The sequence below is a fragment of the Ranitomeya imitator genome, chromosome 2, assembly GCF_032444005.1.
Source record: "Ranitomeya imitator isolate aRanImi1 chromosome 2, aRanImi1.pri, whole genome shotgun sequence".
Taxonomy (NCBI): Eukaryota; Metazoa; Chordata; class Amphibia; order Anura; family Dendrobatidae; genus Ranitomeya; species Ranitomeya imitator.
In genome coordinates this window covers 261,115,275-261,142,112 of record NC_091283.1, presented here as the reverse complement: position 1 = coordinate 261,142,112, position 26,838 = coordinate 261,115,275, and the positions used below count along the sequence as shown (strand labels likewise).

At 43.4% G+C, this 26,838-nt stretch overlaps 2 protein-coding genes across 3 annotated transcripts in view; both read left to right on the top strand.

The window, feature by feature from the left end:
- Window positions 1–26,838, top strand: part of LOC138663005 (oocyte zinc finger protein XlCOF6-like) — a 150,156-nt gene that overhangs the window by 34,531 nt on the left and 88,787 nt on the right. The window lies entirely within an intron of this gene.
- Window positions 3,747–24,874, top strand: LOC138663007 (zinc finger protein OZF-like). 2 transcript variants are annotated; one of them, XR_011318106.1, is made up of 3 exons: window positions 3,747–4,111; window positions 6,461–10,327; window positions 21,171–24,874. XR_011318106.1 is itself a non-coding variant. In XM_069749049.1 (2 exons), exon 2 carries the CDS (start codon window positions 6,502–6,504, stop codon window positions 7,534–7,536), a length of 1,035 nt encoding a protein of 344 aa, XP_069605150.1. In that variant the 5' UTR covers window positions 3,747–4,111; window positions 6,461–6,501; the 3' UTR covers window positions 7,537–10,328. The 2 variants fall into 2 exon arrangements, 1 of the variants encoding a protein (XP_069605150.1); XM_069749049.1 differs by lacking the exon at window positions 21,171–24,874 and having other exon boundaries at window positions 6,461–10,328.

Here is a 26,838-nt window from a genome sequence, read left to right as displayed (position 1 = left end):
CACCAGCGCTCTGCAATTATTTCTCGGGCATGCGCAGGGTGTGCTGCCCTGGAACTTATATCAAGTGATGTAAGTAGATCGCACCTGCGCATAGCACCAGATTCCCAGCCCCACAGTGTGAATAAATCATAACACACTGCGGGGCGGGATCTCGGGCCTCCGCTACACGCAATATCAGTACATCAGCTGATGGGAGTTCCAGGGCAGCGCACACGGCGCATGCCCGAAAAATGAGAGCCCAGGCATCGGCGCCCGGTGGGATGATGGACGGCTGGGAGGCGGTTGTGTCTGGGGACAAAAGACGTACCCCCCAGACTCAATACAGGTATGGCACGCAATTTATAAAAGTGAAAATTTCAGCGTTATTAGGGAACAAAAACATAAGAGCCACCTGTATTACTAAAATAAAGCGCTTTTGAAACTTTTCAAAAATACCTATCTTTGTCCACGGAGGCGGGTCTGAAGCCTCCTCTGTGAAGCGCCCAACTGCCGCCAGTCATCTCTTCTGGGGCGATGGTCGCCGCCCCCTGCGCGCTGTTCTTCTTAAATCCAGCGCCTGCGCTGTGCGTGCCTGCCTGGGGCAGGCGCATTGAGAATTGGCAGTCATAGTTCAATGCCGGGTTCCTGACAGCGCCTGTGCAGGCAGTGCGGCCACCCTGTTACTGAATCCCCGCCCCGCACTGTGTTATGCATTATGCACAGTGCGGAGCTGGGATTCCTGGGCAGATTCCTGCACAAACCGACGCTGGAAGGCGAGGAACCTGCGGGAGCGTCTGAGAAGTGCAGTGCGCATGCCCAGGAATCCCAGCCCCGCACTGTGCATAATGCATAACAGGGTGGCCGCACTGCCCGCACAGACGCAGTCAGGAACCCGGCATCTGAGCTATGACTGCCAATTTTCAATGCGCCTGCCCTAGGTAGGCACGCGCAGCGCAGGCGCCGGATTTAAGAAGAACAGGGGGCGACCATCGCCCCAGAAGAGATGAGTGACGGCAGTTGGGCGCTGCACAGAGGAGGCTTCAGACCTGCCTCCGTGTACAAAGACAGGTATTTTTGAAAAGTTTCAAAGTGCTTTATTTTAGTAATACATGAACACAAAACTAAAAGAGCCACCTTGTTAGAATGCAGCATTACTGCTGCACAAGATGGCTCTTTTAGTTTATAACAGCTGGAGGGGGTGACAGTGGCCCTTTAAACAGTATAATAATCATCAGTCCGCCAGTGCCCCCTCACCTACGTCAGCCCTCATAATTCCCTCAAACTCTCCCATTCACCTCCACAGTGCCCTGTCTCCCTCCCACTATACCATCACCCTCTCTTATTTACCCCCACAGTGCCCTGTCCCCCTGCGCACCCACAATAACCCCCATCGTTTCACATTTACCCCACAGTGCCCTGTCCTCTCCCACTTCAGCCCCTACAATAACACAATCCTCTCACATTCACCCCCACAGTGCCCTGTCTCCCTCCCACTATACCATCACCCTCTCTCATTTACCCCCACAGTGCCCTGTCCCCCTGCGCACCCACAATAACCCCCATCGTTTCACATTTACCCCACAGTGCCCTATCCTCTCCCACTTCAGCCCCTACAATAACACAATCCTCTCACATTCACCCCCACAGTGACCATGATATGCCTAAACCGAATTACTCTAACAAACTCCATCCCCACTTACTGATGAAGTTTTCAGGCAGTGAGGAGAACCAGGAAGTGTCCAGAGAGATGAAAGGAGGGCACTAGGACCCAGCGTGCCTCAGCCAAACCAAGCATGCACAGCCAGAAAGTGACTGCAGCTGCTGCTGCCAGCCAGGAAGAGATTCCTCGGGTGAGACCACATCGCACTCTGCACGGAGGGGGGCTCTGCAGCCGGCATTGTGCTGCTCTCTCCCTGACACCTCAGACTCGGCAGTGGATCTCCTGGTGGGCCTCTTCAGGTTACTGGGCCCGGGGCAATGGCCCCCTCTACCCCCCCAGTAGCTACGCTACTGGGCCATAATCAGCATTTGTGGAGCATTATATGGGGCAAATGTCTGTATGGAGCATATTATGGGGCCATAATCAGCATTTGTGCAGCATTATATGGGGTGTATTTTGTATGGAGTATATTATGGGGCCATAATCGGCATTTGTGCAGCATTATATGGGGTGTATTTCGTATGGAGCATCTTATGGGGCCCATCATAAACTGTATGGAGCATTTTATGGGGTGTATTTTGTATGGAGCATATTATGGGGCCATAATCAGCATTTGTGCAGCATTTTATGGGGTGTATTTTGTATGGAGCATCTTATGGGGCCCATCATAAACTGTATGGAGCATTTTATGGGGTGTATTTTGTATGGAGCATATTATGGGGTCCATCATGAACTGTATGGAGCATTATATGGGGCTCCTGATTCAATATGGATATTCAAAAACGCTTAACCTACTGATGTCTCAATTAATTTTACTTTTATTGGTATCTATTTTTATTTTTGACATTTACCGGTAGCTGCTGCATTTTTCACCCTAGGCTTATACTCGAGTCATTACGTTTTCTCAGTTTTTTGTGTCAAAATTAGGGGTCTCGGCTTATACTTGGGTATATACGTTAATTCGGATTGTGCAGTAATCTCTCCTGAAATGTGGGCGCTAATACTTTCTCTACTCTACTTGTCAGGACTCATAGTAGCTCTAGTAATCCACCATGAATGAGTGCAACTCCGGTTTAGTGTTGGAGTTCTCCCCTCATACATATGTTGTTGTTGAGGATGTAACTTTTTTTTTTTATACATGTTCATTCTGCATGATAGTTTGATTGTGGTGGGATCGGCCTGCCTCACTTATCTGAGTCTGTAACTCCCTGGAAGTGTTTAGAAAAAGGTTTGTTACCAAATACCTGAGATCTAAATTTCAGATCCCTCAGCTCTGCACTATTATAAAAAGTTCTATTTAAATGTCCAATATTTCTTCTTGACATTTATCTGTCAGAAAATATTGGTCTTTACGATAGTTTATACTACTTAGAGCCACCAAGTCCCATACCGATAGTTTATACTGCTTAGAGCCACCGAGTCCCATACTCCAATTACTCCAGAGAAGTTTCACCACTACTCATTTTTTTTCCCTGAGGATGACTGTTCAGCTTGATCATTTCAGTAGATGTGTAATTGTCTATAGTCACAGTTTTGCCCATTACCCTTTAACTTCTTTAACCCCTCTACATGGATTTTGTCACGATATTGTATGAAATATCATATAAGTTTAGTTTCTCTTGTCAGCCCAGGATGTGGGCTAAAAAACCCCCTTCCCTTTCACTCAGGCAAGACCTTGCCTTGCCAATGTATGTGGGGGAGTTTTGTTGAAGAGAGGAATTTACGACCGGCATAGCTGCATTGGAAAGCTTTGCCATCTAGAACTGGATTAGAAGACTCTAGAATCCATGAGGGTCCTTTGTTCTGTTATTGTAAGATATTAGACAAACGATTTAAGATGGGAGAATAATAAATACATATTTGGAATCTCTAGAAAATATATATAAAAAATGGTGGCGCAAAGTGTCACCGCTATTAATAGTTCCAGTAGCAATACCAACAAACTTCCACCTTTAAGTTTGTCAAAAAATGAATACAAAACAAATAAATATGTATATACACGCAGGTTATATATACAGGTATGCGCATACCTGTATATATAACCTGCGTGTATATACATATTTGGAATCTCCCTCGGTGGATCTGTCAACCGCTGTAAACATGAGCTTCTAACTCCATCAGGTAAAAAAGTTTGAATTTCTCTGTAATTATGCATCACAAATAGGACATATTTGATCTCATTAGAATGCCCACGTTAATACGAGATGAATGCTGTGTTTGTTATGATTATGACATGTTCTGTAGCGGAGATACAGCGATTAGAGTAACTTGTGTTAGAGTTACCAAGACTGAAGAAAGAGGAGGGCGATCTTAACTCAGCCCTTTCTGTGATGTCACAGGCTGCAGGTTATAAGTTTCTGGCAGGCTTCAAGCAGTCAGTTTTTTACCTGAAGAGCCCTGACTGCAAGTCCTAATGCACTGGGACGTATGGGAACTCCACTAGCCTGGTTGCCTGCAATGCTCTGAACACATGTAAGTGTTGATTTCTCATGTTATTCCCTGTTTTTTTTATAATTACCTTGTACATATTTGCAATTGTCTCCTTTTGTAACATCCTTGTAATATTTTTCTATAAACACTGCCTAAACTTTACGGAGTATAATATTTAATACTAGTTCGTTCTTCCTGTTCTAAAACTTACCCCTGTCTCCTGAAGGGAATTACGCTACTGTTTTGGGCTAGCTTCGGACCCGTTTAATCGAAGCTGGTGGCAGCAATACCGTGTGCAGGCCTTTGGGTGTCAATGTAGCGACTGCGGCGTTGATAATTATTGTTCCTGCCTGAGCGGGAGTAGTTTATCACGTCGCTGCATCGTGCCCAATAGCTAGTACATAGCAGGCAGACTTTCTGGCGACTAATCACCCTAGGTGCAGTACCTAATCTGACCTGACAGAAAGGGGGGCGCCAGAGAGCTGCAAGGTTTAAGTGGAACTGTAAGCGGGATACACATAAATCCCTGCAGTTCGTGGTATATTGAAGAGCAGTGGGATTCCTAAAATAAGCCCCTGCTGTAAACTAAGAGGTCAATAGCCTTGTGTGTGTGTTTTTTTTTTTTTTGTTCATCGCATTGTAGCAGTGGAGGGATAGCTAAGATAAGCCCCCTGCACATGTGATAGCTGTCTGTTGGCCTAAAGTCACCCCGATCCGTGACGTAGGGGTAACGGTCATGGTGTGAATCCGTGACATATTGGTGGCAGCGGTCAGGAATCACTGTGGGGTTCATGACAGATTTGGACTTACACAGAGACCCCTAGGCTTGATGCCCAGTGTTACCTGCTGTTCTGTGGAGTAAGATGGGAGGAAGAATAGACAGGTAACCGTGTCAGAACCAAGAGGCCAGAGAAAATACTAACTCAGGAGACATAAGAGTAGTCAGTAAACAGGCTGGGGTCACAACAGGAAACAAATACACAAGCCAGGAGCTGAGCACAGAGGACTGAACTAGAGGAGATCAAGGCTGTATCTGGCAGATTCCGGCAATATGCTTCAAGCTGTAGTAAGGTGTGGTGCTTTTGAAGTCCAACTCTGATTGTCCAAGGTGTTGGCAATCTCAGACGGACATATTGCATATGCTTTGGCATTGTCCCAGATTGTCCTCCTATTGGATTGTAGTGTTGAACTGCATTGGAGTGGTGTATGGGTGCGTTATCCCTAGGGATCCGTTGATATGTATATTAGGGTATGTGGAGGAAATATTAACTGAAAATACGACTAAAATTGTAATTGCAAGATTATCGTTTGCTGCAAGTAAACTGATTGCAAAATATTGGGTTAGAGAGGAGCCTCTGTCCAGACGCGAATTCATTGCTCAAACGAACCACATAACTGAGCTTGAGAAAAGCATTTACACCAGGAGGGACAAGCTAGATTTCTTCCATAAATTATGGCAGCCGTGGTTGGATAGGATTAATGTTATACCAGTATATAGTATTATAGAATACAACTTATGGTAAACTGGAACTCTGTTTGATATTGTCAACTATGGACGAATTATTGTTTGCTCCTGATATCGTCTCCATCGGGGGGGTTAATTTACTGTAAAACATAAAATGAGTATAAACAGGTGATCTGTTGTAAATCTTGTTATCGTTAATACAAATTTATCTGATAAAAAAATGTTTGGTGCTTTCCAATTGGCTAAAACAGGGAAGAGATTACTGCAGCTGAATACACACACACCTATACTGCCAGACTGGATGGGACTACAGATACCAGGCACCCTAATCTTAGTGGCTGGGAAGAGCCTGCACCGCTAAGAGCTTCTAGTTCCAACCCCACCTCTGTTACTAGCATCGCCTGCAGAATTATTAACCGCATCTGGTGTCCGAAGCAGATATTGCAGGAGCAGATCGCAGAGGAGATGGGGCACACCATTTGCAGAATCTATAATATGACAAAATTGCAGAAAACCAGATCTGATGAAATCCCTATAAAGTGACTCCATTTTGTAAATTATAACCCTCAATAAATTAATCTATAGAAATAGTGACTATTTTGACTGCACTGCAGTTTCCAGATGTTGGAAAGTGAAAATTGCAAATATCCCAAGTTATTACCCAACACATAGTGCCCAGATTGTGCTTCAGGAGATACACATGCCGTAAAATAAGTGGTTTCTTCTCACTATAGTAATGCCAAAAGCATGGATGCTTAATGTGGTTTTGAGCACAGTCTAGTAAACTGTCATTGTCTTTGTGAATAATTCAATAATTTTGCATAACTTGCCATTTCTACAGACTGTTTGTTTAAGTAGAAATGTTCAATAATATAGAATTCAAGGATATTTTATTCTAAAATAATAATTGGTTTTATTCTTGGCAGATGACCATAGCAGGAAATCAGCAGGACAGCTGACATCTTCAATGTTTAAATCAGATAATCTTGAGATCCCACAGGATACAATTGAAGTGAATGCCATTACTCCAAATATACCATCATCCCTTCACAGCAAAGATCTGTCATCTGATCATTTGGAACAAGTCCTGTCTTCTGATTCATTACCGACTACTAAGGAAAATCAAAGTCACAAAATAAGCATTAAAAATCAAACTGCTCCGAAAACAATGAAGACATTTTCAGAATATGGAAATAGTTTTCCCCTAGAAAAGTCATTTCTCAAGCAACAAAAACTTCACAAAGCAGACAATAGATTTTCTTGTTCCAAGTGTGGGAGATGTTTTAACCAGAAATCAGATTTTGTCAGTCACCAGAGAATTCACACAGGGAGAAAGCCTTTTTCCTGTTCAGAATGTGGGAAATGTTTTAACCACAAATCGAATCTTGTTAGCCACCAGAAAACCCACACAGGGGAGAAGCCTTTTTCCTGTCCCGAATGTGGGAAATGTTTTAACCACAAAACGAATCTTGTTAGCCACCAGAAAACCCACACAGGGGAGAAGCCTTTTTCCTGTTCAGAATGTGGGAAATGTTTTATTCGAAAAGCGCAGCTTGTTGCCCACCAAAGAACTCACACAGGAGAGAAGCCTTTTTCCTGTTCAGAATGTGGGAAATGTTTTCTAGATAAATCATTACTTGTCAGACATCATAGATCTCACACAGGGGAGAAGCCGTTTTCCTGTTCAGAATGTGGGAAATGTTTTACCAGGAAAGCGAATCTTGTTATCCACCAGAAAATCCACACAGGGGAGAAGCCTTTTTCATGTTCAGAATGTGGGAAATGTTTTAACCAGAAAGCGTATCTTGTTATCCACCAGAAAACCCACACTGGGGAGAAGCCTTTTTCCTGTTCAGAATGTGGGAAATGTTTTAACCAGAAATCGCATCTTGTTAGCCACCAGAAAACCCACACAAGGGAGAAGCCTTTTTCCTGTCCCGAATGTGGGAAATGTTTTAACCACAAAACGAATCTTGTTAGGGTATGTGTCCACGTGCAGTAAATGCTGTGTGTCTGACGCTGCATAGAGCCGCAGCGTCAGACACGCAGCGTCCAGATGTTACAGCATAGTGGAGGGGATTGAATGAAATCCCGTCTCCACTATGCGTGGTAACACGCACGCGGCGGCCCTGCGACTCCGGACATGCTGCGCATCTTTTCAGATCGCAGCATGTCCGTATATCTTGCGGCGACGCAGCGTCGCCGCAAGATATAGCACAGGGCCCTATGCGATGGGTGCGATGATGCCGGATGTGGGCTGTGAACACATCCGGCATCATCGCGTCCCATAAGGGGGCGGAGCTTAGCGCAGAGCGGCGAAGCCGCTCCGACGATACCGCCGGTCATCCTGAAAGTGGACACATACCCCTAGCCACCAGAAAACCCACACAGGGGAGAAGCCTTTTTCCTGTTCAGAATGTGGGAAATGTTTTATTCGGAAAGCGCAGCTTGTTACCCACCAAAGAACTCACACAGGAGAGAAGCCTTTTTCCTGTTCAGAATGTGGGAAATGTTTTAACCGGAAATCGAATCTTGTTAGCCACCAGAAAACCCACACAGGGGAGAAGCCGTTTTCCTGTTCAGAATGTGAAAAATGTTTTGTGAAGAAACCATCTATTTCTATCCACCAAAGAATTCACACAGGGGAGAAGCTTTATTTAAGTTCTTAATTGTTTTTACACAGTCACATACAAGTGCTTCTAACTAAATTAGAATATTATCAAAAAGTTAATTTATTTCAGTTCTTCAATGCAAAAAATTAAACTCTTAGATCACTCTGTAATGACTAATATATCTCAAGCGTTTATTTCTGTTGATGACTATATCCTATAGCCAATGAAAACCCAAAATTCATTATGTCAGTAAATTAGAATAAAAACACCTGCAGTGGCTTCCTGATATGATCTGATGGTTTAGGAGCAACATGGACAAGCTCTGAAGGAGGTGGTAACTGTACTGACCGCAGTCCCTAAGCTTAACACAACACTAGAAGTAGCCGTGGGATGTTTCTGTCACTCCCTAGACATCTCGTCACAGCTGGAGAACTAACTACCCCTAAAGATAGAAATAGGAAAGCTATCTTGCCTCAGAGAAAATCCCCAAAGGATAGATAGCCCCCCACATGTAATGACCATGAGTGGAGAGGGAAAAGACATACATAGAATGAAACCAGGATGTAGCACAGGAGGCCAGTCTAGCTAGATAGACAGGACAGGATACTGTGCGGTCAGTATTAAAAACTACAAAAGTCCACAGAGTTTACAAAAATCTCCACACCTGACTAAATGTGTGGAGGGTAAATCTGCTTCCCAGAGCTTCCAGCTAACAGAATTAATCCATACTGACAAGCTGGACAAAACATAGAATGCACAGAACAATTTAGTCCACAATATGTGGACCGAAAAGAGCAAAGCAAGGACTTATCTTTGCTGAACTGGTAAGGATATCAGGGAAATCCAAGCAGAGATGTGAATCTAACCAGGAACCATTGACAAGTGGCACTGGCTGACGGGAAGGGCCAGGCAAAAAGCCGAGCAGAAAGACAATTAGTGGAAGCAGCTGCAGACTGATAAATCCAAGGAGCAGCCATACCACTTAAAACCACCGGAGGGAGCCCAAGAGCAGAACTCACAAAAGTGCCACTTACAACCACCGGAGGGAGCCCAAGAGCGGAATTCACAACAGCTTCCTAAACATTCAAAAAAGGTCCCTTATTCTGTTTCAGTAGGCTCCACAATCATGAGGAAGACTGCTCACTGGACAGATGTCTAGAAGGCAGTCATTGACACACTCCAGAAGGAGGATAAGACCCTGTAAAATATTAGTAATTCAATAATAAAAAATATAGATTACTTAACATATGCAGGTTCTAACTAGCAAATAGATACTCTGTATATTGAGGGACTGAGTTATTCTGAGGATTTTGGCCGATACGTCTGTTCTCTGTTTGTCAGAACTATAGGGCTTTTGTCAGAACTGTCAATATGTGGCTATTTGGAGATAGTAAATGGTTCATAAAGGTCACAGGCTATATGCTTAAGCATTTCAAAATGAGGTAATGTACAAATAACTAATATGCATATTCCGCAAGTTACTAGTGTTCTTCTAATATGGTAGAGGCTATGAACATAGCGGCAGATCATCTTATGTTGTTATGAGACAGGAAAAATAGAAACCAATGTAAGTCTATGGGTCAAAATAGTATATAAGCCGACCTAACTCTTGCTCAGGAGATCTCTCATACTTTAAGAAACTCCAACCCGGACCACATCAACTTCAAGACCATATGCAAGAACCACTGAATGCTTGTTTTCTCTTTTATAATCTAATACTTATTTTTGGATGCTATGAACTTACTTTTCATTTTTGTAATCATTTTTTGAATAAACATTACACAAGATTTGTTTTATCCACACAATTCAATATTGTGCTCCTTTCTATCCTCACTGTGCTCTTACTTTAAAAAAAAAAAAAAAAAAGTAAGGTGTTTGAAAAAATAACATTTTGGGGAGCCCAGCCAAATCTGATTTTTGTGCTATTTTGGGTGGATTCCTTTTGATTGCACACAGGTGGAGGAGAGCTCTGCTAAACACCTGTTGTTCAAGGTGCAGGAATTCCAATATTTCACGTCACAAGGATCAGACAGAGCCTACAGAGGAGTGAAGATTTGTGTCCCCAACCATAAAGAGCTACATGTGTCCCATCCAGACTGAGGTCTGAGGATTTCAGTAAAGACACAGAGGACCATCCATTGACTGTTGGATCAATCCAGGAGAGGAAAAGACATTCCATAGGTGAGAAAATGGATTTTATTCATGATTATTCTAAGAAAAGTAATATAGAGTTTAAGTTTGTTCATAGCCATACAGATGCACAATTATGGTCTAGTTTGTATAGCCAATGTGAAGCAGAGAATCTTAAAATTGATAAGAGGGTTTTCTCAGTAAAACAAGTTACAGAGAAAGCTTCAAAATGGAATGCACATGGTCCGAGTGTACAATAATTTAGTCTTTGAGAAAACTGAAACGCAAACACATAAAGCATGTACTATCACACAAGACATTGGTCATACTGACACACAAGGTGACACACAAGAGTCTGACGGGGTTTACTTCGATTGTCCAAATTGTTTGATATTGTCAGAGCATAATGAACAATTGGAAAATCAAATTCATACTCGAGCAGAATTATTGTCCAAATTGCACCAAGATAAAAAAGGCTTCTGTTGTTACACGATCAAGCAAACAGGAAGACAATGCCGCTGCATCATTTGTACCAGACACAAAAAATCCAGCTGTTTCAGTAGAAGATTTACAAGCAGATGAACTACAACAGAAAAAATTCCATGACAGAGCTGCACGCATTAATCTGAAAATACATGATCAGTTAATGAAAATTGTAAAAGACATTCCAAACTTCAATGACAAGATGGATGCCTTTTATAGTGCGGACATTTTTTAATCAAACACAGATAAGTTCAATCTTAATGATGAACAAAAATATAAGATATTCAAAGTATGGTTACCCTCACATATGGGAAAAAGGTTACAGACCACACCCAGATTAAATGATGATAAATTGACGCATAGCACAAAAGAAGACAGACTTAGACTATTATTATTATTTATTGTTATAGTGCCATTTATTCCATGGCACTTTACATGTGAGGGGGGTAGTTGGAGCGCCCCCAGACACAGGGCCACGCGTTTCGGTACCGGGCCTCTCTGCTTCGGTTCTGAGGCGGTCACGGTGGCTAGACCCGGTCTGCGACCCTGCTAAGGGGCGTCCAGTAAAGGTAATAATGCAGTCTGTCAGAGGTTCGTGACGCCACCTGTGGTGTTCGGTCAGGGTGACCGCTGCTGTGGGGTCCGCTGGGGTGATGGAATGGCAGCTGGATGGTATACCTTCCCACAGGTGAAGTATGTCCCCAGGGCTTCCCAGTAAGGTGGATAGTGATGGTGTGAGGCGCAGTCAATAACGAGGACACAAGGTTGCAGTCTCTTTACCTCTTTACTGAAGGCTTCAGATCCTCAGTCCAGAGCACGTTCAACCGGGCTATCAGAGACCGGCCGGTCCGATGGGCACATCCAGAGTTTCCTTCGCAGATGGAAATCGTTGCCTACCAATAGCGCCTGTGTGTTGTAGTCCTACCCTGCTGAGCATTCGGAATAGTCCTCACAACTGCTGTTCTCGTTCGTTCATTCTCTACAGCTTTCTCTCTCTCTTTCTCGTTCTTTGGTTCCAGATGTTACTAGTTTCTAACGTCCCCCAGATATGTTATGGCTAGGACGCCACCCGTTTGACGGGAAGGCTCGGAGCTCTTCTGGGACCCCAGAGACGCCCCTCTCCATGCTTTGCCCCCTATGTCTTCGTAGGTGTAGTAGGTAGACAGCCAACCTATAATTAACTGTCCAGCGGAATTTGAAGTAAGGCCTGAAGTCAGTTACTCCTACGGTGATCCAGCCACCGACTACGCGCCTCAGTAAGATGTTGCCTCTCTCTCTCGGCACGACTCTTACTGGTTCTCCTTTGTGCTGATCTCGTTTACACTGTTCCACAATATCCTTCCCTTCGTGTCTCTCTCCTGGACACCGCCGCAAGTGTGCAGGCGCAGTTCTATTACGTTCTGTTCTGTTCGCTAGGCACCTGCCAGGTTCCCACGCCTGACAGGGACCCCCCTGTGCCTTTTACCTGCAACACCCCCTGCCACGGGATGTTGCCTGGTTCCAACCCAGTCAGCTTCTGACTAACTTTCTCCCCAGCCCCTAGTTTTACCAGTGTGAGGAGTGGCCCAATAAATAAAGCCTTTTTCTCCCCGTAGTGGCCAGAGTGTGAAGTGTAATGTGTTCTGGTGATACCTGGTCAGGAGAACTCCTTAGTGCCATCAGACGTACCGCCACTCTCCTTAGCGGCAGAGTGCCATACTGCAACGACCAGGTATCTGGGGCGCTGCACTCCCCCCCCGGTTAAATCCAGTACTCCTAGACTGGGAAGAAAAACAACAATAGAATACAGCAAAAGACATACAAAAATTTTTAGAATGCTAGGAACAAGTAATTAGAAAAGGTGCTTCCCTTTATGGGAGGTAAGGACGCTTGAACTTTACAAACAATAACAAGATTAAATAGTTTTAAATAACATTTAGATTATAAATAACTTTCAGTACCCAACCGGGTATTCTACTAAGTGCAAATTTTTTAACCACAAACTAACTCTTCCTCTAAGGGCGTATACACTGAACCCACTAAAGGCCTATCATAACATACTATAACAGCAACTCAACCTTCTTTCCGTTCCAACTTCCCCAATGCAGGACCGCCTAGCACCTTTCCTGGGCCTACTGTCATTGTACCGGCCATCTTTCTACATCTCTCAGGAGGACTCTTTCTCTAACCCCTACGGGTTGAAGGTAGCAGCAGAAAACATTGAACTATTTACAAATCAGGTCTCCGAGGTTTATTTCTATAGTAGGTTGCAAGGCATCCATCGGTAGGGGACTCTTCCCGGCTGCGGGAGTTCCGGTTCCGTGTTCTCACCTGTTGCATTGTCTTTGTCGTGGTTTCGTCGCTCATGTGCGGCCAGGTCACCCGGTGTATGAATCCGAATGTCGGCTTGGGTCGGACAGGGGTGGAATTCGTCAAATCCGAGTTAGACATAGTCAAGACTGCAGGTGGCACCACTACCGGTTCGCATCGGTGCACGTTCCGGGCGCACCACCCCTGCGCGCTCCGATAGCGGGTGTACGTCACCTGATCCCCTTGATACAGCAGCTGATTATCCCACCTATCGCGGTGTGGGGTCTTCACGCTGTAGCTAGTAAAGAAGACTTCCGTCGGTAGCCCCGGTTCCTGTATATAGCCCCAACCTCGCTTCGGATGGAAGGCTACCACAGTTCCCCACTTTACCGGACTTCCTTTATTGCGTCCGGTCTTTGGTTCTGGTACTTTCAGTAGGCCACTTTGTTCTGTCTCTTGTCGGTCTTTCCAGTGTAAAATCAGGCATTGTTTATACTGTTCCCAGGTGAGCACAGCGATGCTGGTGCCCTCCTGTCTAGTCCCGTCAGGCCCTATCCTCGGGTTATCCCATTGGAAAATCCCCCCCTCGGAGCTTACGCACAGTGGCGTCCCCATAGTAGTTGGTAGCGGGGGCACCAGCTTCTCCATGGTGCCGGGGGCTATAGCCACCAGTTCAGGGGCAGGGAGTCGGTCACCGTCAGGATGGGGAGTTGTCGCGGTAACCGGATTGATCATGACCGCACATGGAGTACTGTGTCCAGTTTTGGGCACCGGTGCTCAGGAAAGATATAATGGAACTAGAGAGAGTACAAAGGAGGGCAACAAAATTAATAAAGGGGATGGGAGAACTACAATACCCAGATAGATTAGCGAAATTAGGATTATTTAGTCTAGAAAAAAGACGACTGAGGGGCGATCTAATAACCATGTATAAGTATATAAGGGGACAATACAAATATCTCGCTGAGGATCTGTTTATACCAAGGAAGGTGACGGGCACAAGGGGGCATTCTTTGCGTCTGGAGGAGAGAAGGTTTTTCCACCAACATAGAAGAGGATTCTTTACTGTTAGGGCAGTGAGAATCTGGAATTGCTTGCCTGAGGAGGTGGTGATGGCGAACTCAGTCGAGGGGTTCAAGAGAGGCCTGGATGTCTTCCTGGAGCAGAACAATATTGTATCATACAATTATTAGGTTCTGTAGAAGGACGTAGATCTGGGTATTTATTATGATGGAATATAGGCTGAACTGGATGGACAAATGTCTTTTTTCGGCCTTACTAACTATGTTACTATGTTACATGAGGGCAGGGGCGTTTTCTGTACCTCTGTCTGCCATAGTTCCACCGATACCGGCCGGTTCCATCGATAAGGCCACTGGAGTCGACAGCGGCTTGCACTGCGGTTCCCCCGACGCGGCTCTCGGCGGCGGCTCCGATCTCCATAGCTTCGCATCGACCGGCTCGAGGTCGGCTGACTCGGCTCCTCCGCCTGCAACCCCAAGAAATCCGGGTCCTCCTCCGGCTGACAGGGACAAGCCAGGATCACTTCTCCGCCGCTCGGGTACTCTTTGTTCGTCATCCTCTCTCTGGGATCTGCATCGGCACTCCCACACGGCACCTCCATTTCCTGGGGTTTTAGCTCCTTGCCTTGGTTCCCGCCGTTGCAACTCAGGGGACGGTTCTCCTCTGCTTCGGGGCAGATCGTCCTCCCGCAACAGTTATAGGAGGGGGCGGTCGGTACTTCTGGCGCCACTTTGATAGTCTCCTCCCATGTCACGCCCTTCTGCGCTCCTCGTGGCGCGGCAATGGCAGCAATTTTGGCGGGAATCTTGCGTCAATAGCAATGCACAGTCTTGGCAATAAATCACAGTCCAACACGTTTCAATCACAGTTCCAAGGCACACATGACCCAATTCTTCAGGCTTAAGTACGATCCTGTTCGTGACGCCAAGTTGGAGCACCCCCAGACACAGGGCCACGTGTTTCGGTACCGGGCCTCTCTGCTTTGGTTCTGAGGCGGTCACGGTGGTTAGACCCAATCCGCGACCCTGCTAAGGGGCGTCCAGTAAAGGTAATAATGCAGTCTGTCAGAGGTTCGTGACGCCACCTGTGGTGTTCGGTCTGGGTGGCCGATGCTGCTGTGGGGTCCGCTGGGGTGATGGAATGGCAGCTGGATGGTATACCTTCCCACAGGTGAAGTATGTCCCCAGGGCTTCCCAGTAAGGTGGATAGTGATGGTGTGAGGCGCAGTCAATAACGAGGACACAGGGTTGCAGTCTCTTTACTGAAGGCTTCAGATCCTCAGTCCAGAGCACGTTCAACCGGGCTATCAGAGACCGGCCGGTCCGATGGGCACATCCAGAGTTTCCTTCGCAGATGGAAATCGTTGCCTACCAATAGCACCTGTGTGTTAAAGGCCTACCCTGCTGAGCATTCGGAATAGTCCTCACAACTGCTGTTCTCGTTCGTTCGTTCTCTACAGCTTTCTCTCTCTTTCTCGTTCTTTGGTTCCAGATGTTACTAGTTTCTAACGTCCCCCAGATATGTTATGGCTAGGACGCCACCCGTTTGATGGGAAGGCTCAGAGCTCTTCCGGGACCCTAGAGACGCCCCTCTCCATGCGTTGGCCCCTATGTCTTTGTAGGTGTAGTAGGTAGACAGTCAACCTATAATTAACTGTCCAGCGGAATTTGAAGTAAGGCCTGAAGTCAGTTACTCCTACGGTGATCCGGCCACCGACTACGCGCCTCAGTAAGATGTTGCCTCTCTCTCGGCATGACTCTTACTGGTTCTCCTTTGTGCTGATCTCGTTTACACTGTTCCACAATATCCTTCCCTTCGTGTCTCTCTCCTGGACACCGCCGCAAGTGTGCAGGTGTGGTTCCGTTACGTTCTGTTCTGTTCGCTAGGCACCTTCCAGGTTCCCACACCTGACAGGGAGCCCCCTGTGCCTTCTCCCTGCAACATTCCCTGCCACGGGATGTTGCCTGGTCCAACCCAGTCAGCTTCTGACTAACTTCCTCCCCAGCCCCTAGTTTTACCAGTGTGAGGAGTGGCCCAATAAATAAAGCCTTTTTCTCCCCTTAGTGGCCAGAGTGTGAAGTGTAATGTGTTCTGGTGATACCTGGTCAGGAGAACTCCTTAGTGCCATCAAACGTACCGCCACTCTCCTTAGCGGCAGAGTGCCATACTGCAACGACCAGGTCTCTGGGGCGCTGCACTTACATAATAAAAACAAGTACAATAATCTTAAACAATACAAGTCATAACTGGTACAGGAGGAGTGAGGATCCTGCCAGCGAAGGCTCACAATCTACAAGGGATGGGTGAGAATACAGTAGGTGAGGATAGAGCTGGTCATGCAGTGGTTTGGTCGATCGGTTACTGCAGGTTGTAGGCTTGTCGGAAGAGGTGGCTCTTCAGGTTCTTTTTGAAGAACAATCAATATTGTTTACAACCGGTGAAGCCACTCCTACAATTGATGTTCTGGAAAATGTACGAACTAATATTAATGATGACTATTTGCATTTTTGGTAAAATTTGAACAGGCCTTTAGGATGGTGATGGATCTTAGGCCTCATGCGGAGCCAACGTCCATGATCAGATTTTTTGTAAAAAAGTTCAAATATTTAGATCCTGCCTCAGAGCAATTGGCTAGTGCTCAGCCATCATTACAAGAAGCAACAGTTTTTATTGACTAAAATAGCTGTAGTTCATGAGAAAGAAGTCAGCTGAAACCTAGACCCAAGAACAGAGATTACATTGATCATAGAGATAAAAATACTACACAAAGGAACAATATTCATTGTTATTTTTGTGCTATACCTGGACACTTAAAATGGCAGTGCAGAAAATTCTTGAGAGCAGACTCAGAGACAGGTACACAAGGAACAGGTAAGCTTGGAAGGGAAAATGGACTCATGCCAAAATCATCCACCAACCCTTCCGCACCTCCATTACATTCTTCTGCACTCACTCACAACTTACAACAGACAAACGCAGTCACCGTATGCACCATTAATCAGACAGATCAGAGAGATGACTGTGAAGGAGACAGTCCAGGGACAGAATTTCAAGTGCTTTTAATAAGGACATTGGTCTTCTCCCATCTCCTCCATCTTCTGACAATCACAGACTACTCCTACACCCCATTCATTGGAATTTGTGACTCGTTGCATTGGATAACAGTGGAAGACCATTTATCAATGGAAATTTAGCAGGACAGAATGTTGTATTTCTTATTGATACAGGAGCTCAATTACGTGTTACAAATCTTGATTTGAAGCTACAACCAGATTCACCAGTTTGTACTATTGTTGGTTTTAGTGGAAAGGTGGAATTACAGCAACCTTGGTTACCAATGTGACGTTGGAAATACCTAGTTCTTTCAAAACAGGAATTGACATTTGCTATGGTCGTGATTCTGAAAATATACTTGGCACAGATTTTGTGCAGAAATTCGGTTGGGTAGTCGATCTAGGAAATCAAGTGATCTGGAAAGATTCTAATGTTTGTAAACCTGAAGTCATTGACCCTAGTGATTTATAGCCATGTTGGAAGTATTGGCTTAAATTATGTTGTGTCAACAGATCATTTGTGGCCTGAAACTGGTGGTGATGAGGTATTGACAAATTGTACAGCTTTTTCCTTTTCTTTGGGCTCTGTTCAGGAATGAGGTTGGTACAATGAAGGATGTTGTTGTAAATGTGGAAGGGCAAGATCTTCCACCACAACGTCAGTATAAATTGCCTCCAGAATCAATTGATTCTATCAAATAAATAAGGCAGCACACTGTAGCGCTAAAACATGCAAACATGAAACATGAAAATTGAACTGCATTACTGCACTAGAAATATGAAAAAATGAGTGTTTAGCGCATAAATTGGCCAATTCATGGGTAGCTGGTAGCCACATTAGGGCATCTCTCGTATACCAGGTCCTAAACTTTCCTTTCCTCGCTGAGAATAAACGTCTTCATCTGAATGGGTATCTGTGAAACCTCTTAGACTAAATTTCTCTCTCTCTGTGGAGGAGTAATGGACCTGCTGCGATTAAAACACCTGTGGCTAAGAGGCGGAGTGCTCAGTCAGAAGGATAATGAATACAGATTTCAAAAAAGTTTAGGACCTGGTATACGAGAGATGCCCTAATGTGGCTACCAGGTACACATGAATTGGCCAATTTATGCGCTAAACGCTCTCATTTTTTCATATTTCTAGTGCAGTAATGCAGTTCAATTTTCATGTTTGCATGTTTTAGCGCTACAGTGTGCTGCCTTATTTATTTGACTGTATATGAGTTGGTGACTCTAGGTTCAGCACCTGTTCACACTTAGTCTATGTTTGGATGTGACGGTCAGTTTTTTTAAATCTGTATTCATTAGCCTTCTGACTGAGCACTGACCTCTTGAAAAGAGTTGTCAGTACAAGTTTGCATTTACTTTCTTGGATGAACAATATCTGTTTTGTAGGTTACTTCAAGGAGCACATTTGTCACCTAGTGTTTTCCATCAGGCGTTGCAAAAGGTATTATCTAGATTTTCTAGACCAGATTGTATTTTGCAATATGTTGATGATATTCTGTTGTCTTCTGAGGATAAAGAATCACATGTTTCTCTTCTGACAGAATTGTTTGAGCTGCTGCATGATGCAGGGTTGAAATTGAACACCAAAAAGGTCAAATTGATGCAAACCAAGGTCAGGTTTTTGGGAGTGTTGTTGAGTCCAGGAAAAAGACAGCTCCTGCGGGAAAGAATAGAGGCAACTGCTTCTCTACCAATTCCAACATCATAGAAGGCATTGTGACATTTCTTGGGTCTTAGGGTTAGAACTATTCAAGGGATTTCATTGACAATTTTGCAGACAAGGCCAGACCCTTGTATGATCTTTTAAAAGGTGAAAATAGTGATTACTTTGGTCCTTGGGGTGATGAACAACAAACTTCATTTGAACAATTGAAAATGAATTTACAAAAGTCACCTGTAGATCCTTCGGCTTCATTTGCTTTCCAAGTACACACATCAGAGACATCTGTGTCTGCTGTGCTGCTACAGTTGTAGTGAGAAGAGTGGAGAATTGTGGGCTATTTTTCTAAGCTTCTCTCACCTGTTGAAAGAGGTTTTGAGACCTGTGCAAGACACTTGGTAGAGGTGTACTTAGCAGTCAAAGCACCTGAACTAATTGTTGGGTTCAACAAAATCACTTTTCAAACTCCTCATTCTACACTAAAACTTCTCTTTGAGAACAATATCCCAGGTGTGTCACAGAGATTTGCTCATTAGTTATTGTCATTGTCTCCAAAACAAATTAAGGTAGATTATAAGGCCAAATATGTTCTTCCTCCGTTGATGCAATATGAAGGGCAAACTCATGATTGTTTAGTCTTTTCATGATCCTAGTCCATCGCTTTTCAGATGGAACCCAGAGGCAAAAGATGAACCAATTTTTGTAGATGGTTCCAGATTTTATTCAGATGGACACTACTATTCATGATATGCCATTATTTAGCCCAAAAGATCACAGGTTGTAAAACACAAATTACTGTGTAATTTTGCAGCTCAAAGGGCAGAGCTAGAAGTGATTAAAAATGGTACTACAGCTGAACGAAGCTGATGATCAGTGTCCCATTGTAATCTACAGTGATGGCTCCTATGTTGTGAGATCACTGACATATTATTTGCCAGTTTGGGGAAAAGAGGCTATGTAGATTCTTCTAAGACCCTTGTACATAGTGACACACTGAAAACAATTTTTGTGATGGCATCAAAAACCCTAATGGTTTTGCTATTGTCAAAGTCCCTGCCCATAAAAAATTTGATGAATTATCTGTTGGAAATGCCACTGCAGATAGGTTAGCCAAAGAGGCAGCCCTGACAGGAGAAGAAGTGTTTCACCCTGAAACTTTAGAGATTTTAGCAGTTTAAAGAACAGACACGCATATCTCTTCTTTTGTGGAAGAACAAGAAAAAGACACATCTCTTGTTGCTTCCCGGGTTGATCCAAAACCTCCCTTGGTTTGTGAAATCGGGGTTTTGTGCCATGACTTAAACAGGGAGTTGCATCCTGTTGTACCAAAAGTTCTACAGGTTGAGTTCACAAAATATAATCATGGGTCAACAGAAATTGTTAGGCATTCTCAGAGAGATATTTTACTGGGAAAAGATGGAAGAAACTGAAGGTATTGTGCAATTATGTCTCATTTGTGCCCAAATTTATCCAAGACCAAAAGGACAGAAACCGCCACTACTGCGAACTACACCTGCAGATGGTCCATGGTCCACATTACAAATCGACTACATTGGACCGTTACCATCACGTAAAAATGGTCTCAGGTATGCATTGGTTGTAGTAAATGTTTTTTCTAAATGGGTTGAAATATTACCTGTTAGGAAAGATGATGCTTTGTCTACAGCTAGAGAATTAGTTTATCATGTCTTTTGTACTTGGGGATCCCAAGAATGATCTCCTCTAATCGAGGAAGTCACTTTACAGGAAAAATCATGCAAGGAGTTTGTACTATTCTAGGGGTACAACAACAGTTCCATGTACCTTACCGTCCACAGTCTGCAGGTATTGTGGAAAGGATGAATAGAACAATAAAATCCAGAATTGCCAAGATGCTATTGGACAAAGGCAATACTTGGGTTGATGCTGTACCTTTTGTACTGTTGAGTGTGAGAGGAACAACTTCTTCTACAACTCACTTTACTCCTTTTAAACTAATGACAGGAAGAGAAATGCCATTGATTTTTCCACATGAACCATTTTTGTCCACACCTCAAAAAGATGCTGTTGCAAGGTCCAAATGGTTGCAGTTGTTGCAGGAAAATTTGAAAACGATTCTTCCACATGCTGCATCAAGGATGCAGAGAATAGAGCCACCATATGAGTCCAAATTCAAAAAAGGGGCTCAGGTGATGATCAAAACTTTCAGGAAGAATGGACCTTGGGAAAGTAACTGGGAAGGTCCCTTTGAAATTATTGAAACCATGGGATAAGTTATGATTCTTGTGCAACGAGCATCTAATGTGGTCAAAAATACCCGCAGACAACATAGAGTGTGGGTACATGTCGATCAATGCAAATTGTATATTTTCAGAATAATGATACTGCATTTCTTTTAGGAAGAAATGAATTCCAATAAGAGCTGGAATACGAAACACCATGGCCTTGATGGAAGGGAATCAACACCAATCCTTCAGGAGAAGACGACATTTCCCAGGAAAAGCTATTATCTGATGGGAATCACATTTCTGCTGCTATGTACTATTTCAACTGTGATCTACGCAGAAGATATTTTGCATCGTGGAACCAACATCTAGGGAAGTGAATGAACATTTCAAAAGAACTCTACATTCGAGGAAACCAAGAGGATCAAGTCTACAAACCTAATAGATGAAGACATACCGGACAATTCAGTAGATATTACCGGAAACATTTGCATGGGTTACGGTGTAAAATGCTGTATTGAGTTACATTTCATACATGACACTGACATAATATTACATGCTACCACAGGACCTAAGACTGGGTTTATACAGTTACAAGGATATTATGTACACAATAATAAGACAGGCACATGTGAATGTAATCTTACAGATGTGTTATACTGGAATATAGAGATAAGAGGTGAAGAAAAAGCTGTGTGCTCAGGTGATATTACAAATGATATGATCGCAAAAGGGAAAGTTGGAACATCCAAAACAGATATTTGGTTAAAGACACAACTTTTTGGGAAAATTTTAGATCCTTTATTACTTTCTATTACAGAGGGAGATGAAGATTGGGTAAAAACATGGAACTTCCAGATAACTAGAGAACCAGTACAAGTACAGGTATCTGTAGTTTTTACAGTAACAAATACTATAGCTCCAGAAGTAAGGGTCACCCCACAAGCAGTACACAGTCAAGAAAATATGTCTTCTTTGTCATTAAAATGCAACACAAGGTTAGAATTACCTTCGGAATCTCTGTTAACATGGACCAAGGATAGATTATTTTTGGGAAGTTTTTCAAATGGTCCAATAAATGTTATACACAGAGGTCAATCCGATAATGTGAGATGGTTAAATAAGAATTTTATTTTTTCTGTAGATAATCCATCTCCTAAGGATTCCGGTCTTTACCAATGTTGCGTTTTAAAGAAAAATAATTACAAACAATGTAAAGATGTAAATGTGAATATATGGTCAGCAGTAGATAATGTATGCACACAGACAAGATTTCAACCATCTACTCCTTTCCAAATTAACCAATTCCAATCTAAACCTCTATTACGAGAAGTGTTTGTGACTATGATATGGACTTTTAACATGTCTAATTGGAAAATCTCTTCTAGATATCCCCAGTGTCAATCACATCTCATTAACATGGAAATGGGAATAGAACAATGGGAAAAAAACCCCAGCACAAGTTAGAAGTAAGAGGCGAGTGTTAGAAGGTATTTTGGGGGGGTTAGAAACAGTGGGAAGTCTAATTAACACTATGGACATACATACACTTAAATCAGATTTGGAAAATGTGGGATATATTGGAGGTAAAGGGGTAAAGATTCAGAAAAGTTTGAATCAAGTCCTTGAGAAGATGGTTTTGAACACTGCTGTTGTATTGGGATCTTCCGTGTCACATCTACAAGATGCTACTTTAGCTTTAATAGAAAGTGAACAGGAATCTCAAGTGGCCAAACCGTGTCTAGAAATTCCGATTGAATATTCCACCAATCTGAAAATGATTGGACAAGCCTTACAAAGTGGAATTACACCTTTAGGACTAATGAGGAATTTGCCTACAGAATATAATTTTGCATTAAATCATACAGATTTGTGGGTAAATAAGTGGTTAGGATGTGTACAGAACATTTGTGTAGGAACATCACTGATTCCAGTGTCGGGAAGAGAAGAAACCCTGGTTCCTATAACTGTTCTGGGAATCCCTGTTAGTCGTACACAATTGCTATTTTATCAATTACAGTACACAGATTTTGCATTTGACGGTATAAACACTGAACAATTAGACATTTCCTCATGCTTAAATTTTGTCTCTAAGGTAATGTGTCTACCTGGACAGGATAAAGTCATTTACCATTCATGTTTCCATAATCATTCCTCATGTCATGCCAGAGTTGAGAATGTACACACGATCCATGACTTGGTGACACCAGTAAGGCTACGTTCACATTTGCAGTGCGTCGGGCACAACCGCGGTGACGCATGCGTCATGCGCCCCTATATTTAACATGGGGGCGCATGGACATGCCTTGTCTTGCGTTTTGTGACGCATGCGTCTTTTTTGGCGCAAGCGTCAGGGTGCAGAGGACACAGCAAGTTGCATTTTTTTGCGTCCAAAATCGGCCAAAAAAGGACGCATGCGTCACAAAACAATGCGTTTTTGCATGCGTTTTGCATGCGTTGTGCGTTGCGTCGCCGTTGCATCGCCGACGCAACACACAACAATGCAAATGTGAACGTAGCCTAAGCGCTAATAAGATTTGTTTCCAAGTTATGTCAGAAAAAGAAGTTGTTTCTGCATTCTTTTCATCCTGTGTACATGCTGAAAATCTGACAACAGGTTTATATTGTATTGAGGGAAATGTGAAAACTGTCTCAAAGAAGGAAGTATTAATATTACGTTAATAGGTTCAAGAAATCTAAAAATCCTTCCAATACAGTTCAATTTGTCCCAAATAAATAATTTTCCTTGGAATATGTGGACAAATGAGATAAAGGAAGACCAGGATTTGTTAAATTTGTTAACAAAACAACTAAAAGAAGCCGAAATTGTATTCAGCCATGAGCAAGGGAATTTAAATGATATTGAACATCAATGGACGAGTATGTCAGGCTCATCTTGGTGGAAAAATTTAGGAAAATCAGAATCTAGTTGGTCACAGTTTTCAGTGAAAATGGCAGCAGGAAATGTATTATCTAATCCGATTGTTATTATATTTATTATAGTTTTGCTGTGTATAGGATATCAAATAGTTATTATGTGTAAAATTAAGAATATTTATAAAAAGATAAAGATAGAAATGAAAAAGGAAGATGATATTTTAAGAGAAATACTAAAAAGAAAAATATAATCTTTGATTTAATTTTATTTTAGTCTCCAAAATTCAGCTGACATTCAGGACAGATGTTGATACAAGGTTTTCAGAATAACGAATGAATGTGATACGAATGGTGAGAGAAAGTTTAGGATTGATTATGATATTTTTCAAATCATAATCAGGGGGGAATGTAAAATCTTAATAATAATAATATTAATGCAATGTATATACAGAGATCAATTATTGAACAATAAGCTCTGGGTAGTGTGTGTGTGCAAGCTATTCTGGAGATCTTGGCTTATACATCTGTTCTCTGTATGTCAAAAGTAAAAGGATACTTGTCATATTTAGGCTATATGTGGATTACTTATGTTACTTGTAACTAACAAACAAAATATATTTAGATAATGTACTATGATAATGTACAGAACCAATATTTTGCAAGCTACTAGGTTTTGCTAATATGGTACGAGCTATGGATATAGCGGTAGGTCGCCATATGTGGTTAGGAGGTAGGAAAAATTAGTAACCAATAGAAGTCTATGGGTCAAAAGCGTATATAAGCGAGACCCAGCACCAGTAGGGGGCAGACTTTCTCATTTCTTGAGAACTCTCCACATGGACCACATCATGCCTCAAAGACATACGTAAGACCTATGCTTAATTTCTCTCTTATAATCCAATACTTGATTTGTGTGCTATGAACTTATGAATTTACTTTTTCTTCATTTTTGTAACCACTTTTTGAATGGACATTAAATAAGATTTGTTTTATCCACACAATTCAATTTTGCTTTCCTTTCTTATTCTCACCGTATTATTACTTGAAAAAATAAGGAACAGCTATTTTTTCTAACACTGGCCCCCTTCCAATCCTCGACAACAGCAAAATGATCATTCATATCTGGCAAAGGATTGCAAGTTATACCACCTATACATGCAATTTCTCTCAGTCTCTGCACTCCATCTGCAAGAGACTCCCATCGTGTTTGTGGTATTAAAGGGAACCTGTCACCCCGTTTTTTCAGTACGAGATAAAAATACTGTTAAACAGGGCCTGAGCTGTGCGTTACTATAGTGTATTTTGTGTACTCTGATTCCCCACCTATGCTGCCGAAATAACTTTCCAAAGTCGCCGTTTTCGCCTGTCAATCAGGCTGGTCAGGTCAGATGGGCGTGGCGACATCGCTGTTTCTTCCCCCAGATCTTGCATATCTTTCCGTTGGTGGCGTAGTGGTTTGCGCATGCCCATCTTCCGAATCCACTGGGCAGGAGAAGAAAAAACGCGCGATCTGCGCCATTTCCCTGGTGATCTGTGGGGGCGGCCATCTTCCTGAGGCCGCGCGTGTGCATATGGAGTCCTCTGCTGCCCGGGGCTTCAGGAAAATGGCTGCGGGATGCCGCGCGTGCGCAGATGGAGATCGCAGCGGCCATTTTCCTGAAGCCGAGTTCGCATCTCGACTTCAGGAAAATGGCCGCCGCGATCTCCATCTGCGCACGCGTGGCATCCCGCGGCCATTTTCCTGAAGCCCCGGGCAGCAGAGGACTCCATATGCGCACGCGCGGCCTCAGGAAGATGGCCGCCCCCACAGATCACCGGGGAAATAGCGCAGATCGCGCGTTTTTTCTTCTCCTGCCCAGTGGATTCGGAAGATGGGCATGCGCAAACCACTACGCCACCAACGGAAAGATATGCAAGATCTGGGGGAAGAAACAGCGATGTCGTCACGCCCATCTGACCTGACCAGCCTGATTGACAGGCGAAAACGGCGACTTTGGTAAGTTATTTCGGCAGCATAGGTGGGGAATCAGGGTACACAAAATACACTATAGTAACGCACAGCTCAGGCCCTATTTAACAGTATTTTTATCTCGTACTGAAAAAACGGGGTGACAGGTTCCCTTTAATTCAATAGGAGGATCATACACTTGTGCCACAGAATCCCTCACCAAATGCAATAGGGAAAAATTCTCTGCAGTGTCCCTTGCATGTCTCATTTTTAGACGCACCATGGGATCAATACAAATATTTGCAATTCCTGTGACCAAATCCCATAACCTGAGAATCCATGTTAATAAATTCTGTCCTGCTTGATGCCTATACCTGGTAGCTAATTCTGTTAGCTCTCCTGCTGTATAATTTCTAGTTTCCTCTGTCATGGCGGATTCTGCGCCAACAGCTGCATCTCCTGCATCCATCCTATCTTCCCTACTCTGATTGACTTCTCTCTTGGTCTTTGTTACCACAATAGGTCTGGCATGGAATTCTACCTCATTTTCTAAGTCATCACATTCTAACAAATCTGACCATTTCTCATGTGCAATCATGGTTCTAACATGTGCAGTATGACTATCTGACACTGGCTGCTGTCTCCTGCGCTTATTCATATTTTTTTATCACATATTCTTCAAAACTTTTTTGCATTTTGTCATGTTGTTTCACTTGATCTCTCAAAACTGATTGCAAGCTGATCCTTTGCTCTATAACTGTATGCAGGTCTAAACGCAAGTGATCAATCTCCTCCTGCAAACTTTGCAGTGCCTGGACACATACCCATCCAACGGCCGCTGCTGTTTTTTTGCTCCTTTGCATCATAACTTGAGAGATCAAATTTTGCAGCCACATCCTGGAGATTTGCTAAACGCTGTCCCTCCATATACTTATTACATTCTTGTGCCATTGGGGTCCACGGTCCTGACAACACCCATTCCGGCAAGGATGTAGCACTACTCTCAACTGATTTCCT

Coding starts and splice junctions, on each gene's coding strand:
- LOC138663007 (XM_069749049.1), top strand. CDS start 6,502: ATGTTTAAATCAGATAATCTTGAGATCCCACAGGATACAATTGAAGTG.